The 19,016-nt window shown below is 39.2% G+C and overlaps 1 protein-coding gene across 5 annotated transcripts in view; it reads left to right on the top strand.

Annotated features, from left to right (window-relative positions):
- The window catches only part of RAPGEF4 (Rap guanine nucleotide exchange factor 4), a 156,690-nt gene extending 138,509 nt beyond the window's left edge, over positions 1 to 18,181 (top strand). For 3 of the 5 annotated variants that reach the window (XM_027678542.1, XM_027678540.1, XM_027678543.1), the window contains 6 exons: positions 1,638 to 1,728; positions 3,991 to 4,041; positions 4,681 to 4,768; positions 5,105 to 5,169; positions 13,754 to 13,808; positions 15,341 to 18,181. In XM_027678542.1, coding sequence (XP_027534343.1) covers positions 1,638 to 1,728; positions 3,991 to 4,041; positions 4,681 to 4,768; positions 5,105 to 5,169; positions 13,754 to 13,808; positions 15,341 to 15,468 — 478 coding nt within the window. In that variant the 3' untranslated portion in view covers positions 15,469 to 18,181. Of the gene's footprint in view, positions 1 to 1,131; positions 1,286 to 1,637; positions 1,729 to 3,990; positions 4,042 to 4,680; positions 4,769 to 5,104; positions 5,170 to 13,753; positions 13,809 to 15,340 lie in introns of those variants that run through there. The other 2 variants (XM_027678541.1, XR_003533511.1) reach the window with 2 other exon arrangements.
- The last annotated feature ends 835 nt before the right edge of the window (positions 18,182 to 19,016 follow it).

Below are 19,016 nucleotides of genomic sequence, written 5' to 3'. Positions count from 1 at the left end.
CCCTTGTCCGGTCACTACGTGCCTTTGTCCAAAGATGCTCTCCAGCTTTATTGCAGGCCCCCTTTAGGTATACTGGCAGGTGCTCTAAGGTCTCCCTGGAGCCTTCTCTTCTCCAGGCTGAACAACTCCAGCTCTTTCAGCCTTTCTTCATAGCAGAGGTGCTCTGTCCTCTCATGATTTTCGTGGCCCTCCTTTGTATTCACTCCAGCAGATCCATGTACTTCTTATGTTGGAGGCCCCAGAACTGGACACAGCACTCCAGATGGGGTTTCACAAGAGTGGAGTAGAGGTGAAGATTCACTTCCCTCAGCCTGCTGACCACACTGCTTTTGATGCAGCCGAGGACACAGTTGGCTTTCGGAGTACAAGCACACACTGCAAAGTCATGTAGAGGTTCTTGTCAACCAACAACCCTAAACCCTTCTCCCCAGGGATGCTCTCAATCCATTCTCCACCCAGCCTGTTATTTATGCTTGGGATTGCCCTGACCCAGGTGCAGGACCTTGCACTTGACCTTGTTGAACTTCATGATGTTCAAACACAGTTCCACCTCTCAAGCCTTCCTCCACCGTATTGACCACACCACACAGCTTGGTGTCATCAGGAACCTTGCTGAGGGTGCCCTCAGTCGCGCTGTCCATGTCACCGACAAAGATGTTAAACCCCAACAGTCCCAATACCAATGCCTAAGGAACACCACTCACATCAGAAGAAGCAGAAACTGAGGTGCTGAAATTGGATGTTGGCAAATCAGTTGAGAAAAATAGCGAATTATTTGTGAGAATCTAGTGAGATGCAGATTTATGAAGTATAGGCTTTTGTTCTCTGTCTCTCTCTCTTCCCTTCCCATTGGGTCAATGAGCCACCTGATGCAGTTTCAGCTGAGAGCTGTGTTGACTGCTCCTGTGCCTACTCCTGCATGTGGCTTATTGGATCTTCCATAATACTGTTACATGTTCCAGTTTTTCCTGACTGGTAGCAAAAGTCCTTCTTTGCATCAGAGGTGAAGTGTGACCCAGAGCTCCTAGTGCCCAGGGTCTCTTTAGTGATGCTGGTAACAAATGGCAGTTTTTTGCCTGAAACATACTAAAGAGTTGAGAATCTATAAGTAATAGAAACCCTGTACTGCAGGGCAGGTCACTGGCATGGGACATCTCTAGACAACTGGTTTTCTCCCTTTAAAAAGACTCAGTAACCCTGAAAACTGCAATGAAGACCATCTAGGGAGAACTTCCAGCCTTCAGTAGCTGTTCAGAATCTGTCAGGAAATTCTGCAGCAAATGAGGTTGTAAACTACTTGCTTCCGCTGTTTCTGGTATCCCTTGGGACTGAATTGAGCCCAGTTTCAGTACTGTGTTTCTGGGTGGGGAATTGCTTCAAAAACTAGGGGTCCTTCCAGAATCTGGCACCCAGTGAAGTGAAAGTAGAAGATCATTTTAGGAGGGAAGGGAAACGAGCCTCCAGAGTGTGGTGAAGTACTAGCACATTGGAGAAGAGGTGTCTGCAGACATGCTAGCCAGAACTGCCCAAATTAAGTCACATGTAAGCTAGATACCTGGCTGCAACTCTCTTAAGATTGTCATATGTACTGCTCTGACTGATGTATACAACTTAAAACCTTGCCCTTTGTGTTTCAGCTGTAAAGAATACAAAAATCTGAATTCTTTTTTTGCTATTATTATGGGACTGAGTAATGTTGCTGTGAGCCGTCTCTCATTAACATGGGAGGTAAGTCTTAGCTAAAATCCAATTCCAAGAAACTTGACAGGAATTTATGCTTTTAGTTAGGAAAACTGTGAATTGGGTCTTTATTATTGATAAAATTAGATCTACTAATTCAGCTCCTGACCATAAGTCTTTAGTTAAGGCTGGCAATTTTTAATAGTAAGGCAGTACACCATACCCATAAGATGTGCTGAATACCCACAAGCAGTTAACAAGAGTGACAACAGTGGCTTCAATTGATGAGCTAAACTGTCCAACAGGATGAGCAAGTTAGCCAGCTAACCTCTGAGATCAGCCCATCCTCTGTGTGCCTTTACTGGTGGTTCAGTGAGATCACTCCATGGATAATTCTCTAAAATTCATCCTCTGTTTATACATATTATTTTCTGATCTCCATAGGGACTCTGTTGCTCTGTTAAAGTGTGGGTTTAACCCACATTTAACTGTCTTAACCAGTTCTGATTTTCTCTCTGACATGCATTTCCCTGCTTACTGTCAGGGGTGCTCTTCATTCTCAGAGCTTCCACCTTTTTCTGTGGCTTTACTCTTTTGTAAATCAGTATATAGAAGGAGTGCAGTGTCCAGCAGGGTGAGGTAGTAAACACATGTAACCTCTGAGAACATACTGGTCGTCAAAAGCAGTGCAGATTTGAATGTACATGTATTCTGTTCATTAGAAATTCAAAATAATTAGCATGACTATGTTATTGATGGAACTGAGACCAAAATTTGAACACCTTTACAAATGTGCTCTGAAACAGGAGATCAGACTAACACATCCGAGAAGTCACCAGCCCTAATTTCAAAAGTACATGTTGCAAGGGGCATATACAATCGGTGCTATAGGCAAAGATTTTCAGTTTCTTAAAATAATGACCATTTGTGGCCACTGAGAGGATTTGAGAGAGCTGAAACAGTACAGTAGCATGAAGAGAGAAGAAGGAATTGAATATATATACTACATACAGCAATCTGAAATGGGCTCCGGGTCTGAGCTGGGGGGAGCACGGATCACTTGTAGGTGTGGGGTATTAACTTGAGATCAGGGAAATGTTATCACACTTTGGTTCTGTAGAGCAGTCAGTTTATCAAGAGAATTTCTGCAATTTGATTTTTACCCAGAAAAATATACAGAATAGACTTAAAAACAAACATATCAAGACCTGATTTTTGCTATATTATCATGCATTTGCATTAGTTGCATGCACAAATTAGATATTTGCAGGTGCAAATGTCCAATTATACCACTTATTTCACAAATACCTAATCTGCATGCATATGCAAACTAGGCACACAGTTGTTGACACACATCATTAAAAATTAGGCCCTTGCTGTGGCACAGTGTAAATAGCTTGCTAGGGTACACACTCCAAATGTAGAAAGTATTGCAAAAAATAATTTCTGCACTAAAAAGTCTCTATTAATTTTTAATGTTATCCACTTCCAGTGGTAGTCTAATTAATTCAGCAAATACAGAGAATTTTCTTATTAAAACTAGAAAGCTGACATATTCTGAATATACCTAAAAAATTACTGTGATGTCTGAAACTAATTTATAACATATCTTTTAGTCTTTGTAGTGAAGTTATTTAATCTGTATGACATAACATGCATGAGGGGGGAAAAAAAGTATTTAGTAAAGCCCATTTCATCTCAATCATTGCATGATCAACCGGCCATGTTTTATTTGTGTAGGTATTGTGGACTGAAAAAATATTCATTAATTTATACCCCAGAAAGTGGTAGAGGCCCTTTGCTGCTGGCCATGCCAAGATTTTAAGCAATAGTTGGAGATGCATCATCATGATCAAAAAAACCTCCTGGAAATGCCCAGGCATGGATATGAATGTTTGCAAGGGCAATTCATCATAGGTATGAATAATTAAGCTGAGCTGCCCCTACACAAGCTATGTGTAAACTGTGCTTTCAGATGGGCTACAATCAGGAATGTCCTGAAACCATTCGCTTGAACTGAATTCAGTGATTGTGATGTGAGCCAAACAAAAATCTGAATCTAAACATCCCAAAGGAGTAAATTCAAGTCGGGGTTTAAATCAGGATCCAGGTTTCATGGCTGGTCCCGTCTCTATTTATAATCTGGTTGCTAGGAAACGTTGTATTTTAGATTAGCACATTGTTAGAAATATCTGGCAAAAAAGTGCACTTTCCTGACTTAGGGCGTTGTAGAGGGAACTAGCATTTACAGTAAAATTACCACACTAATCAGATTTAATTAAGGTTTGCTATTTTTGTTTTTATTAACAGAAACTTCCAAGCAAGTTCAAGAAGATCTATGCAGAGTTTGAAAGCTTAATGGTGAATAGCAATAGATCCCTTATCCTATGCACAATCTGAGATAATTCAGTTTCTGAGTAATTGATTTGAATTCCTTGATTCAGAACATTTTATATGTCCTTGTTTGACTTTAAGAAGTTTATGATCCCTTTTTAGAGCTGCTAAAACAAGTATGTATGACTAATAAATTATACTCTTAGGAACCTACTCTGAGAGAACTTATGTGCCACTCAAAGTTAATCTGGGAACTCAGGAAAGCTTTATCACATGTTTTCTGATAGTACATATGGGAATTTCTATTTTTCAACCTGGATTTTTCCAGGCAATACATTTTAGTGTTACAACATAAGCAAAACTGGATCTGCAGCTGCAAGGAGGGAGGAAAAATGTGTGGTTTCTTTTATGAAGGATGTTTTTGTAATCATATCTTACCTCGCTATTTGGCATGAAAAAATGTTTGTGTTTAGTGACTGCATTCTCATCGTGTAAGCAGTCTGGGAGAAGGATGAAAGGTGTCTGAATTTGCAGATACACTTTTAAAGGCACAGGAAAAAAAAATTATTTTAATAAATGCCATGACACCTAAATGAATGCATACAGTGTCTCAATACATATAATAATACATATTAGTAATTATTTGATTTCTCTTTTTTCCGTAAGGATCCATCGAGAAACCACAGGGCCTACAGACTAACTGTAGCTAAATTGGACCCTCCAATAATTCCTTTCATGCCACTACTTATAAAAGGTAAGCTTGGAAGTTACCAGAATTATTAACTTGAAAGCTATTTGTCAAATATTTGAAGGATAAGAGTAGCAGCAAGAAAAAGCAAAAATCAATCTCAGTGTGAGGTATGATCTTTTTCCATTATAAAAAGCATGACACAGAGACAAGAAAAACTGCTTTCATACATCTGAATATCATGCCTTGATTTTATTAGTCTTAGAAATGCTGCAAATTAAAACCTAAATGTTTTACTTTTACAGCTGCTGTGATTTTTGTAAGGGATACATTAAATGTTCTGCTGGTTTGTATGGCCACGATTCAGTAATGGACTTTTATGTGTCTTTTATTTCTATACAGACATGACGTTTACTCATGAGGGAAACAAGACATTCACTGACAATCTAGTAAATTTTGAAAAAATGGTATGTATAACATATTTGAAAGAAAACTTTAAAAGACTTCCCTATTCACCTCTTCAACTGTGAACTTCTCAACAATGACTTCCAGGGCTAGAGAAAGTGAAGGCAGGAGCAAGAGCTGGCAAAAATAGTCTGTGTTGTGCAAAGCACCTGGGACCTCTGGGTTTTGGAAAACCTCACAGAGGTGGAGAAGGAACTGCCCACAGCCAAAGTTTTTCCTAGGGGAGACAGCAGCAGTGACAGGAAGCAAAGCTGTCAGACACTTTTTAACAGCCAGTTTGGGACCAACCTGTGATTTTAACTGCTGTTCCTTGAAACAAAACTGAACTGCCTCAGGTTGGGATAGTTCTGCATTGCTCCTCAGAGAATGAAGGAAGCATTAAATAGAATGTGCACAACATCTTATTTTCTTCTTTCCTTTAACAAGTGAAAGGAGACATCTGTGACTTGATTGCTTTCATATTGGAAAGGAGAATCAATGATAAAAGGTTAGATTATGCTCAAATTTGATTTATTTTAAATCGTACACGTAAGCTGTCATCATTTCAAACACTGTTGTCAAAAACCGCAGGCAGGCAACTTGCCATCACAGAAATCTCAGCTGAAATTCAAGTTCCTCAGCAATGGTTGCTAAGGCCATGTTCCTCATTAATGACACCTGCATCTGAGAACCTACGATAGCCAACCCAGCTATGAGCATCTGCATAGGAAAACAAAACCTGACTTACTGTTCTGGCAGTAAATTGTAGAATCATAGAATCACTAATGTTGGAAAAGACCTGCAAGATCATCAAGTCCAACCATTAACCCAGCACCAATGTGTTCACCAGTAAACCGTGTCCCCAAGTGCCACATCCACACACTCTTTGCACATTTCTAGGGATGGTGATTTCACCACTTCCTATGCCTATTCCAATGCCTGACCACCCTTACAGTGATGAAATTTTTCCTCGCATCCAATCTAAACCTCCCCTGGTGCGACTTGAGGCTGTTTCCTCTCAGCCATTCAGCAGCCATGCTAGAGCATATCTCCTCTGGCATATATGCTTGTTCTTAGTACTACAGTAACCAGAACCACTCCATGGTTATTTCCACTGCATCGTGGAGGAGTTTGTCTGACCCTCTGAGTACTGATAACTGCAGAGGGGGGAAAAGGAGGACTTTCAGCTCTTGAAAAAACTTCAGAGAAAAGTGATCATCACCCTGAGTGAATTCTCTTAGATTTTAATCTGTAGCTCCAGGACAGCCTCTGTCCTAGGGTGAAAATACCCGTCTATTATGAGACTTTTTTGTGGGTAAATGGCAGCATTAATGCCTGAGTAAGGGCCTGACCTCACTTTGCATATGCAGCCTGTGTTGCCATCTCCTTCCAAAGGCCTTGAGCTTTCTACCTACAGAAAAGGATTTTTTTTTTCTCAATTGCCTGTTCTAATTAGGTAGATAAATGTATATATTTTAATGTAGATACTAAGTACTTTGGGGAACACAAAGGGATCTCAGGCTTGGTTGGAGCACCTCCAAACCAGAAGGGATGGCAGCTGCATTGCTATAGCCGTGGTTCTGTGGCTGGCTCCAACATCTCCTCCTCCCTTGGCCTATTTACACCTCCTGAGCCAGAAGAGCCGGTACATCCACTGGCCTCAGAGCTCTGTTCCTCAGGCTCTTCTTTGTGCCTGATTATGTGTAAAAGCCATTACAGGAGGCAGGAGTTCTCTTGTAAGCACTTCCATAGACAGAACTTCAACCCAGGCTTGTCATTTAGAAATAGTTCTGCACCACTGTATACCACACTTTGGCACTCCTAAGGCCAGGAGTGAATTTTATAGCAGCCTAGACTGATCTAGGCTGCTGCAGATCTGACCTTTTCACCCTAGTCTGCACATTGCCTTCTCTTCAGAAGGATGTTATCTCCAGAACAGCAGTTTATTAGTAGTATCCAAAAGTCTTAAATAATATTTTACACTGCAAGAAGGTAGTACCAGTAATTGGGGTTTTGATCATTTTCTTTAGGAGGGGGAAGTGAATATCAATTAATTTTTTTTGATGCTATATGTTTTTTAAAGAATCAATATTATGTCTCATGTTGCTCCGCTCAACAGAAAGGGAAACATTATCCTCTTTTAGTATTTTAAACCTTTCTTCAGTTGATGCTCTACCTAAAAGCTCACTCTGCTTTTTCTCTTGGCCTTACTACAAGTATATCTTTTGTATTTTTATTGTTCTTCACTAGCTATTCTGCATGCTTCTGTGGTGTTTTTACTGGCTCTCTCAACCCATAGCTGTTCAAAGCAACCTGTATTCAAATTCCACCCACATAATTCATTCAAATCCTAATGTGGACCTGGCAGGTTTTAGCTTTTTGCATGTGACATCAGGTCAAGCAAAGAAGAAAAGCCTACTGTTAAACCTCAGTCGCTGCCGCCTACTTGTGTTGAGCTTACAACTGTCATATCCACACATAATTGCCAGATATTAACTAGTGAAGACAAGACCACTCAGCCAGATAACTCTCAGATAAATTTTGCTCTCTTTTACATAAGGATAAACCCAAGGTAATGGGATGTTACTCTGCCATTTTCAGGAGAGAAGCAGAAACCAGAGTTCCTCACAGGAATTGTGTCCTGGCATTTGTTGTTTCTGTCTGTTTGTTCTGCTGCATGATGTTCTCTTACAAGCAGATGGAGATTCCTATGAATATTGCTGGGAGCTACCCTTATGGATCTTTCTAAAACATCTTTGTTCTTTGGAAAATTGTTTCCCTTGATCCATCCTAACTTTAATGTTTGCTGAAGTTTATGAATAAAAATATCTGGGTAGTTGCCACTGGTGGTGCCATTTGCCACCAGAGGAGGTGGGTCCCTCCAATGCTCATGTAAGCACAGTGATGAAACTGAGAACAGCCTCTGGCATCATTTCTGCATTCTCACCACAGAGCTCTGATCCCGACAGCTGATGTGCTGCTGACAACTTTATTCCTGTAACTGGCAGCCAAAAGTAAAAGTTTGATCTAGTGGCATCCCTTCAGCTGAAACAGCTTCCTTTAAATCTTTTCTGTTTTGTGATGTTTCTGTTATTATTTATATTAAACGATGCGTCTTAAAACATGCAGGAACTGTGAAGCAGTGTCGGAGCCAGGAGCTCTCTGAGTGCCAGAAACAGCGAGGCCTGGTTTCCTAAACATTTGTGTTTCATGGCTGCCTGAGCTCTGCTCAGAGCTTTCCTCGTGGCTGGGGCATGTGTCGTTTCTTCATGGCTGGGGAATTCTGTGTGAACAGGCTTTTGTCATAACATAGGAACTTGCACTACAGCCTTTTTCCTGAAGGAGACAGGAGGGCACTTACACAATCTTTCTCTTGTCCACAGCCATCTATTTTCACAGAAAATTGGTAGGAGCTGTCTTGAATTTGAAAACTCTGGGTTCTTTTTTCAAATTGACAAAAATTATCTAGAGAAGAAGGGAAAAACAGACAGATGGTGTGAAACCACATTAGCCTAGTCATTTTTAGCAACTCAAGCTAAAAAGGAAAGAGCCTGAGTCGATTTTTTCCTGCTACACTTTCTTATAAATTCATCTTTTCAGGGTGTAGTGACAGAGCTGTGGTATTGGCAGTAGTAGAGGGACATCACTCTGCAGAGCATTGCTGAGCTTTTGTGACTGCCTTTGTGACTGCCTGCTCCTTCTTCCCCTTCCCCGTCTTCTGATCCCCCATGGATGCCTTATTTGGAGGAGGCTGTGAGGAGTGGGAGGACAGGGACAGCTAGCCATGGAAGAGAATAACCAAGAGAATAACGGCTACGTGTAAAGAGGGACGTTTGTAAATGGACCCATTTGGTTTGTACAACATGTGGGCAAACAGTATTGAATGTGTCAGAAATAGGTATGCTCTTACTCTCTGTATTTGCACTGTACTTGTGCTCTTTACTATGCCATTTACTACATGAAGCAAGGGGGAAGGTGGAGCAAACAAGCATTTGGCCTTAAAATCCATCTGGGAAAATGTTATTTATACTTTTGTCAGTAAGTAGACAGAATAACTAAATTACTAGTCTCAGTAGTGTAAGTCTTTAGTAAAAGGCTTTGTCTTCAATACCAAACAAGATATGGTTTTAGAGAAGTATTGAAGGTCTTTTACTTATCTTCCTTCAAGAAGCTGATGGAGACCAGTTACAAGCTGTTTCCACATGGTGTTGCGCAGATGTCCCTTCTAGTTTGGCATATACTCCATGACACTAAACTACCTGCATCTCTTCTCCACTAGTGAGTTGATAGTAGATGTTAGCTGTAAGTGTTGCTTTAGAGGACTCATCTGCGTAATAACTGAAGACGTATTTGCCATAGAGAAACAAAACTTGTAAAGTTTTTTAAATGCTGTAGTTTTAGTTTGGCAGGTGGGGGATATTTTGAGAGCTGCAAATATGTGAAAGATAAAAAGGTGTCAGTAGGCAGCAAACAGTTTGCGATCTGTAATGACCCACTTTTCAGGTGAAGACAAGCACCCAAAGCTGTCAGTAGTAATAGTTCCTATAAACTCTATATGATTTAGCAGATACAGGACAACCTACAACCTGCAGTGCAGTACATGGCAATATATAATGTTCAAGTGACACTGCTTTTATAGCTGTATATTTAGAAAAAAATTTAAAAGCCTTTTCCTAGAATTATGTCTTGCCAGGGAAAGAAGAGAGAGGAAAGGGAGGAAAGTACTGAGCATGACTCTCCGTAGGGACAGGCAATATTTCACACTCTTGACCACTTACTGATTTCTGCATTTTTCAAACCTCAGCTGCATAATTCTGCACTCTGGCTGCCAGTACAAAATTTTGTATTCATAGACAGAGGAAAGATGCAGTTATTTGGGAACTTTATCAGTGACATTTCTCAAATCATCAGACAGTCTGAACAAAGATCACTTTCAGTGGCACCATCTTCATGTCACACTACCCAGCATGTCTCAGAAATGGAACCTGTAGAGGGAGCAAAAGTCAGGGAAAAGCTCTCTGAAGGTGCTGACCTGTCATGGTGGCACAAGACAGTGCCATGGTGCTGACCACTGATGCTTCTTTTTGTCAAGCCTCTTCACCCTTCAGGTGTGAAATGAGGATTAGAGAATCTGTGCATATTCGTTTTCAGGTTCTGTGGAGATGAACAAAAAGGAATTCACCCTCTGATCCATATGCAAAAAAAAGGGCAAACATTCTTTCATTTTTGGAACATAAAGATTATGCAAAAAGTATGTGACTAAAGCCCTTAGTAGTTTTCTATGGCATATATGAATATTTATAATATTTAGCAACCTGGGTTTGAAATGGATTAGAAGATAATGTGCTGGCCTGCTGCCACAGTTCCAGACTGTGTAAAACTTGAAAGGGTATTGTTGTGTATATATAGCATGCTGATAGTAGCCGTTGCTTGTTATATTATGCAGTTGGTTGTATTTCAGAAAGATCCAAATTAGGGTTTGTATGGCTTTTTGGTAGTGGTCTTCCTTAGCACTGTGAGTAAACAGAGGTCAATCTTTGCAGGCATTGACTAGAGGTAATCCTCTGCTCCTGTAAGGAGCAGGCAATTAAACTTCCATGTGAACATTTTTTCTGTACATGTTTCTAGTATTCTTGCATGAAAAGAAGACAGTCCAACTTATCTACAAGATTCAGGAAGGGAAATTTACTTTTGTTTCATATGCTGTGTTTCTGTTCATTTTGCACCTTACAAAGAGGAGCTGTTATGAGCTTAGACATTATTAGACAGTACAACAGTACTTGGAAAAAAAGCAATGTGAAAGAAGATTATGTATCTTCAAGGATACATAATGCTTCAGAATCTCCCCATTGGGCTGTGGTGCTCTCTTTGGGCCACAGTTTCTCCATTTATTCAGCCTTAACACCCACTTCCTCATTCATTTTGTGTTTCATCATTGCCAGGATACTTCTGAATGCACAGATTGAATCACATTATCCTCAGGAACAGGCAAAGTAACCTCTTAAAATGAAGTCTTTCAGCCAATTGAAGGAAGCCAGGCAGTTCAGCCTTTCACCAGAAGTCAGACAAGTCCATTGCGACTTTGATTTTCCTTGCCTGAAAGAGCCCATATAATGAGAAATTTGGAAATAGGGAAAACTTTCTAAAAGCCTTCACTACACCCATAAATTGTCTTTCAGTACAGTACAGCATTACAGTATTTATCCTGAATGCTATGCTTTGAGAAAAAATTCCACACAAAAGATGTAAAATTATTCCAAAGAACACGCTTTTTTTTGATAAATCTAAGTTTTCACATATGAAGCTTAATAATAAGCTAATCAAACCCTGAATTTAGTCGTGCTCCAAAGATTATTATGAAATGAGGCTTCAAAACCTAAACATTTACAGGTATGAAAAATTAGGGTGTGTATTAATAATCCATCTAGAAAGCACATAAAGCACAACTAGCTGTCTTCATAAAAATGTAATGTCCTTAGCAAAGCTTTCCTTGAAGCTAGACAGTCTTGAAACTTATTGTGCTGGTTCGGTTGAACTTTATGGTCTCTCTTTGAAACAGTTATTGTAGGTGGGTACTTTTTGAATTGGTTAAAATCAAAATAGCATCATCACATAGTAGAGCCAAATATGAATCCATAAAGGTATGGAAGTCTTGTTTATACATTCGTGTTGTTTTGATTTTCATTTGATTGGATTAGACTTGAAGAACTGACACTGTAACGTGTTCGGTCTCAATCCAGTGTTGTAATAGGCGCTTACCTTTGCGTATTTAAGAGGTTCCATTGAAGTCAATGGGGCTTATTCACATGCTTAGTGCTAAGCACCTGTGAGAATGTTTTCAAGGTAAGTGTCCTAAAAAATATGCCTAGTAAGAATGGCTTGAAGAGGTATGAAAATTAACATAGGATAAAACTTATTCTTACTTGAATTCTACTTGTTTTCCACATGTAAATACATACGACTTTAGGAACAGTATAAGCAGGCCCATATCCAAATTCCCTAGATCTTTTGGGAAAGTGTGTTTTAGAATTAAGATATTTTAGATCAGTTTCATAATAGCTACATCTCATTTGATGATACAAGGTGTAATCCACAAACATTTAGTACATTGTGTTTCTTATGCTGACCAGCAGCCATACCCATTTTTGTAAACTTGACAGGACGTTAAGATGTGTGAGATTATTCAGTATGTGTATAAGGAATGTTTTGCATTGCTGCTTCCCACTTCTGGAATGACAGATTTCACAAACATTTTTCATTTAGAACATCATTTTCATGTAAGATTATAATGCTGTATGAATTTTGAGGAGTGTATGCCCTAGGCTTTACTGTTTACTAGTACAAGATATATAATTCCATTGTGTGAGGGCTTATGACTAACTAGCTTGTTAATCTCACACAAAATTTCCAGAAGGTATGAAGCAGCCAGGTGAGAGTGTGCTGTGTTAAAAGATGTAGCTGTGTCGGAACAAACATTAGAGTCTGATTGGGAATAGCATTTCCCTCCTCTACTTTTTCTTAATCTAGGCAAAAGAAATCGAAACTAATGTTGTCCTCATAGCAGTGATTGAATCAAACTATCTAACTGAGGAATTAAGTCTTACTGCTGAAGTTTCGGTTTATTTGATATAATGCAGAAGAACTAATTCTGCCCCTGCACTGATGGGTGTATTACCTGTGTGGTGCTAATCACACAAGCCAGTTAAAATTTTGCAGTCCAGAACTAAATCTGAAATGTTTTTCTTTATGGTTTACCTTAATTTCTGTTCTTAAAAACTGTTGTAAAATAACATCTGATTTATCAGAGCCAAGTGCATTGGTTAATATTTTCTTACCTAAGTGAGTGAAATGATGTCATTGTTTACCGAAAAGGAGGCACAGCCAAGAAGGACTGAAGTGACTCGTGGGGTTTTATTTGTGAATTGATATTAGAAGGGCCCACCAAAAGTAAATCCACTTTTCATGTTGTGTTAGATACACTTGTGCATGCTAACATGATCGAACAGGACTGTTTGATGAAACTTGTCTACAGGGCCACAGTTCTAACTGTGGCCTTCTCACCTGTGAATTGAGCGTTCTGCCAGAGGAATCAGTGAACACGCACCCTCATATGCTCATTTACACTGTCATTTTCCAGGAGGACTGCATTTTAAACTCAAGCTCATATAAAAGGTGAAAGCTCTTTAATTGCTGAATATTTTCTAGAAATGGCTTTGCTGTTAGGCACTGATGGTCTTTAAATTAACATGTATATACTCCACGGAGTTCCACATGATATTCCTTATACTTTTTAATGTGGTAAGATGTTATCAAAGAAATGCACATCGAAGGGGCCGATTTTCATTCTTAGTTAGGGCCTTTTACAGCATTCAAGCAAGGGAAAGGGCTCTCTGAGCACATGTAAATTATACTCATGCTTATTTAAAGCCTGTGTAAGTGCAAATCACACCCTACATATGAGAGTATCAGCATTAAAATTATGTTTTCATTCATATGACTGCTTTTATTGGCATATGTCTTCACACTCAGGCACAGTTAGGTGCTTCGTTTAAATAATGATAAAATACAGTGCTTGTTCTCTGATTGCATCCCATCTTTTCTTTCCAGCGCATGATTGCCAACACTGCCAGGACAGTGAAATTCTGCCGAAGCCAATCTTTCAGTAAGTGTATTACAACATCTGCACTGTCAGCATTATCATCAGTAGCTACAGTAATTACAACTAATTCTGTGTGTACCAGAATTGAAAAGCCTGGTTTCCAGTGATTCTTCCATGTTTGGATCCTGTGATGTTTCACAGGGTGAAATATCCTTCAGGAAGCTCTAATAAGCCCCTCCTCTTCCATCTCTTTTCCAAGCATGTGAAAGAGCTAAATATCTGTGAGGTCTCTACCCATCTGTCAAATTAGAGCCAGTTGAAATTAGCCAGTGGGCTCAGAAGTGGTTGAATAAGTCTAGCAGGCAGCAGCACACAGGTACATGCAAGATACTTGCTTGGATAAACCCTGTTTTAATAGGAAACCAGTCCGGAACCATGACATTTATAAATGACATAAGGTGATGAATTTAAAACCTGTTTGTCAGCATAATTACCAGAACTTACTTGAGGCCCTGTAAGATGACAGAGCTGTATGGTCAAACTGGCTTGCTCTGTGGGTCTCGTCCTGTCTAGGTGCACTGTCAGTCCCAATCACAATGACATTTCCTCAGGGTTTCATCCATTTTGACTCAGAGCAGCCTTCCTCTTTCTTGAACAACAAAATAAATTATGTAAACCAATATCTTTTCACAAAAATAGTTTCTTTCTATCTCAGTCAAAGCTTAACTTTAGATCGAGTAGAGGGTAATTCTTTGGGGTTTTTTTTCTCCCACCATTCAGGTTTTATTGTCTGTGTATCTTTAATTTTGATGTTTTAAGCACTACAGAGACCTCCACATATTTAGAAATGGAAGTAGATTTTCACTACATTTGATATAACAAAATCTCAGTATATAGATCTACTGGATCTAAGTCCTCCACATTTTTTGTGTATGTGTATTCATGTATTATAGATGCTTCGGTATCCTTTTTTAGTCAAATTTAAGTTACCTAACACGTATTTCGTTACATTGTAAGGTATTCCCTGTGAGGCTGAAGATACTCATATTTTAACTCAGTGGTATTCCGTAATTGTTGCTGGAGCAGATATAATGTGGTTATGTTAAGTAATATAAAAAGGTAGTAAATTCTGAGTCTTGAATGGGACAGCCACTAAGCGCTACATTGTTACAAATATTTAACACTGAGCTAGAAATGGGAATATTACATGAAAGAGGCTTAAATCAATTATATAATTTTGAATCTGTGTAAAAGTTGCTGGTTCAAAAGCAGATGGGTAGCTTTAAATCATACTTGTTAGCTATATAATGTATAGGTATTGACTGGTAAGGTAATTATAAAACTGTAACCGAGGACCATCAATTTTAGTAAATGTAGCCAAGGATATCCAAGAGAAAAAGTTAATTTGTGGGGGTAGTAACCAGAAAGACTGTCAGATATGGAGGAAAGGTTTCAAAGAGACCGATTTGTAAATATTTTCTTTTTAACTCACCGGGATCTAGTCTTTCCTGTGACAGCTTGTAAAGAGTTATGCATTCTGTTCCGGCATTTGTTCGTTTAAGTGTATCAATCCTACATCATTTCTCTTTCACCAGATCCTGATGCAGCCATAGCTAATAAGAACCATCAGGATGTTCGGAGCTATGTGCGGCAATTAAATGTGATTGACAACCAGAGAACTTTATCACAGATGTCTCACCGACTAGAACCGCGTCGAGCGTAAACATTTGAAGCAATGATGAGAAATGATCTTTTATCCTGTCAAGGTCACTTGTTAAGAACTTCACTTTCTCTGCTACTGCACTGCCACTACAAAAATAAGCAAAAACATATTCTAAGGTCTTAGGCAACGCACAATATACCAGCCTGTTGGAGAACTTTGGCTGAGGAAGAATTTATGCATGTAGGCGTACAGGTGGCAATGTTGTGAACTGTTAATTCCTCTTAAAGTGTAGTGATTTCTCATATGGATAAAAAAAAGGCAAAACATAGAACAGAATAGTTAGTGGGAAATGCACAAAAAGCTTCTAACAGTTCTAAGGTAGGTAGTGATTTCTTCTCCCTAATTAAAAAATCTGTATTTTATGATTTTTTCTCCAGGTCAGGACCAAAACTGATCATCAGTTTAGCTTGCTCAGCTACTGTTCACCTCAGTAGATGTATGTAAGCATCTGATGAAAGAATGTAGGTTCAAGACCAGTCTAAGATGTAATTCCATTCAGAGAAGACTTGCAAATATTTCCATTTTAAATACAACAGATACTAAGAAAATTTCCTAATCTTAATCATACTGCCTACTACTACAAGCAGTGTGGCCATTTCAGAAAACTGACAGGACTGAAAATATTTTGAATGATAAATAATCTGTGTTTACATTTTACTTCTTTTTTTAAACTACGAATTAGGTTTTTACAAAATTCCATTACAAAAGTAAGGTTGTCAAAATCAATAGCATTAAAGGTAGCAAAGGACTGGTTCAAAAAGAGCACAATATGCACAAATGGATTTCAAGATATTATTTTCCTGGACATTAAAACCTTAAACTTCAGCTATAATTGATTGTGGCTGGTTAACACATATTTTCTGGTCTTAAGCATTTACAAATATCTTAATTTTCAGCCAATTGTTTTGCACTTTCAATAGACTGTAAATAAATGTTAATTCATTATGTTCTAGAATATTTATTTATGTAATAGTTATTGTGCCAAAATAATTCCACTTTATTTATTTTGTTTAGCATGTTATGGGAGTGCAGGTTTTGTCTTTACACTTCGTGTGCATTTATGTGTAGGAATTGTGCGATCTATCTTTTCTGTAAATAACACGCAGTACCTTATTAAATGTAATTGCTGGAAAGGTTTAGTCACTGGCCTCATTTGCACTTCGGCTTCATTCCTGCATAAATAGTGATGCTACTAGTTGGCTGATATATCAAACTTGGCTTGTCATTTGCTGGGCCTCGAAACCACAGTTGGCCCACATCCATTGAGATATGGACGACGAGTTTAAAGCCAGTCAGATCCATCCCTGCCACGGGGGATGACAGGCCTGCCGCGACATAATACTATGGTTTTATTAGCTGGTTTGTTTCTAAGGAGAAAACATTTAAATTGGAAAGAAGGGATATAAAAGAAGAAGGGATATATTCTTAATTTTGGCTATCTGACTGATTTGTCCTGCTCAGTCAGTAATGTGAGTACTACAAGTGATCTTATCTTGGACAGGATTTTACCTCAGGTTGGTTAACTCGAGAGACCTTGGCTAATGTGGCACTTGAGAGACCTCTGGCTTCAGTCACCACAGGGCCTGCAGACATGAGGGAAGAGGTGATCTGGCATGAGCCCTTTCCGCTCCTGAATACTCCCTTAGGATGGCTGTACTACTGCTGGGCAAGCCCTGATGGTGGCCAAGTGCACGCCAAGGGAATGACAGTGTTCAAATGGCAGAAGTCTTTCCTATTGCATTCACACTAGTTGTGTGCTGTGGAGCTGGTTGTCATAAAACTGATTAAGCCTGAAATTAGAAGTTGCAACTATTATCTCATAATTACGCTTCAGAGATGACCTAATTGATATAGTCTACATTTTGCTTCAGACAAAGAGTATACTTTTCTTGGCATTGAGCAGGACTGTGTGGAGTCAGTATACACATAAATATTTTTTTTATCTATAAAAAAACCTGCATCCTTTTAGTCAAAACATAAATTCTGCAAAAGCTGAGAGTCACCAGGGAAATGCTGACACACAGAACCACAATCTGCTCGCTACCTGCATTCTGCAAAGGAAAGAATTACACAGTTAAGAAATATTCTGCAGCATGATGAAATAATTTATTTTAACTTTGCTGTCTGACTAGAAGTTCAAGATGATTCAGAGGAAAACCAGCTAATAACATAGAGACAAATTTGTGTCTTATTATTTCAAGTGAGAAATATTTATTTCCATTCGTACTGTTCTATGAATATACTTCATATGCCTTTTTCAAATACAAAATCTTCCCAGAAGCAAAGTATGCAGTAGAATAAACTACAGGGACACAATTAATTCAAAAGGCATTTTTATCTTTACAATCAATTTGTAACATTTCTGAGTTCATGATTTTATTTGTTCCAGAGTTGTTCCTATTGTTAAGACTTTCATTTACTTCTGTGTTAGCTGGTTAATAAAGCTGCCAAGTTTTGGCTTGGCTCTGTACATAGACCAATTCTTCATCTGTTTAGTATGTTTTTATCCCCTTGATTTATTCTTTTTTTCTTTAGAATCTTGATCTGTTTTACTTATTTGTTGCCAACACTCTCTATTGTGTAGATATATCCCAGTGATACAAAGAGAGGTTTTATGGCACCTCCATATCAACAAATGAATGCAGTTTACCTATTCAATGAAACTAGTATCTGACATTTTTTAATTTTCCAATAAAGGGTGCTGTATAAATAACGAGTGTTGCTATCTCTCTGTATCTAACTCGTTCAAGAGACTCAGATAGTTGCCATGGTGCTGGTCACTGTCTACATACTTAGATGAATAAAATTACCTTGTGGCTCCAGGATCTGTCCTGGGCTTCTCTTGCTCCCTGTGTTGACTTTACAACAGGAAGGCAGCTGTCAGTATATTGCTCTTGCTGTATGAAGTCCAAACAACTGTTGCAATAGTGTGAAGAATGAATAGGAACTCAAGAAACACTGAAATGTCAAAATGCCCATTCTGACTTCACCCTGTGCTCGTGGCAACTTGATCCTGCTTCAATGAAGACACCCCTTTACCTGCTGACTCGGGGCCGGTCTGTAAGCCGGGGCTCAGAGGCTGTGCCAACACAGACAAGCTAAAGAGAGTTGGGTGATCCCTAGCACTGCTCTGCTCATGGTCCACACTGCTTTAGTTGCAGCACTTGGCCTGGTTTTGGCCCATGCGAACTAGCAACAGAGGAGACTGTGTCCAGCTGTTATTTGTGGGGGAGCATGCACCAGGGACCATTTCCAGTGGGAACTACAGACAAGCCTGTCCTTCCTCTTTCCACGTCCCCCCCCCCAGTCCTCTGCTTCGCACCTCCATCACACCCACTTGCATGAACAACATAAACACTGCAGCACAGCCCCCTCTGTATTTCAACACTGCAGGTGGAAATACAAAATGTATTTTGTATTTTCACTGTTCAAAATAGTGATTATACCTGAGGGTCACAGGCCACAGAGTGCTAGTATGGATGGTCCATGCTACTTGGCCTCAGGCCCCAGAGCCCCTGACCCTGTTTTATTTACTGGCAGGGTCATAG

The sequence above is a fragment of the Neopelma chrysocephalum genome, unplaced genomic scaffold (genome assembly GCF_003984885.1).
Source record: "Neopelma chrysocephalum unplaced genomic scaffold, ASM398488v2 Primary Assembly neopelma1_44, whole genome shotgun sequence".
In the NCBI taxonomy this organism is placed as follows: domain Eukaryota; kingdom Metazoa; phylum Chordata; class Aves; order Passeriformes; family Pipridae; genus Neopelma; species Neopelma chrysocephalum.
This window is presented reverse-complemented; position numbering and strand designations above follow the sequence as displayed.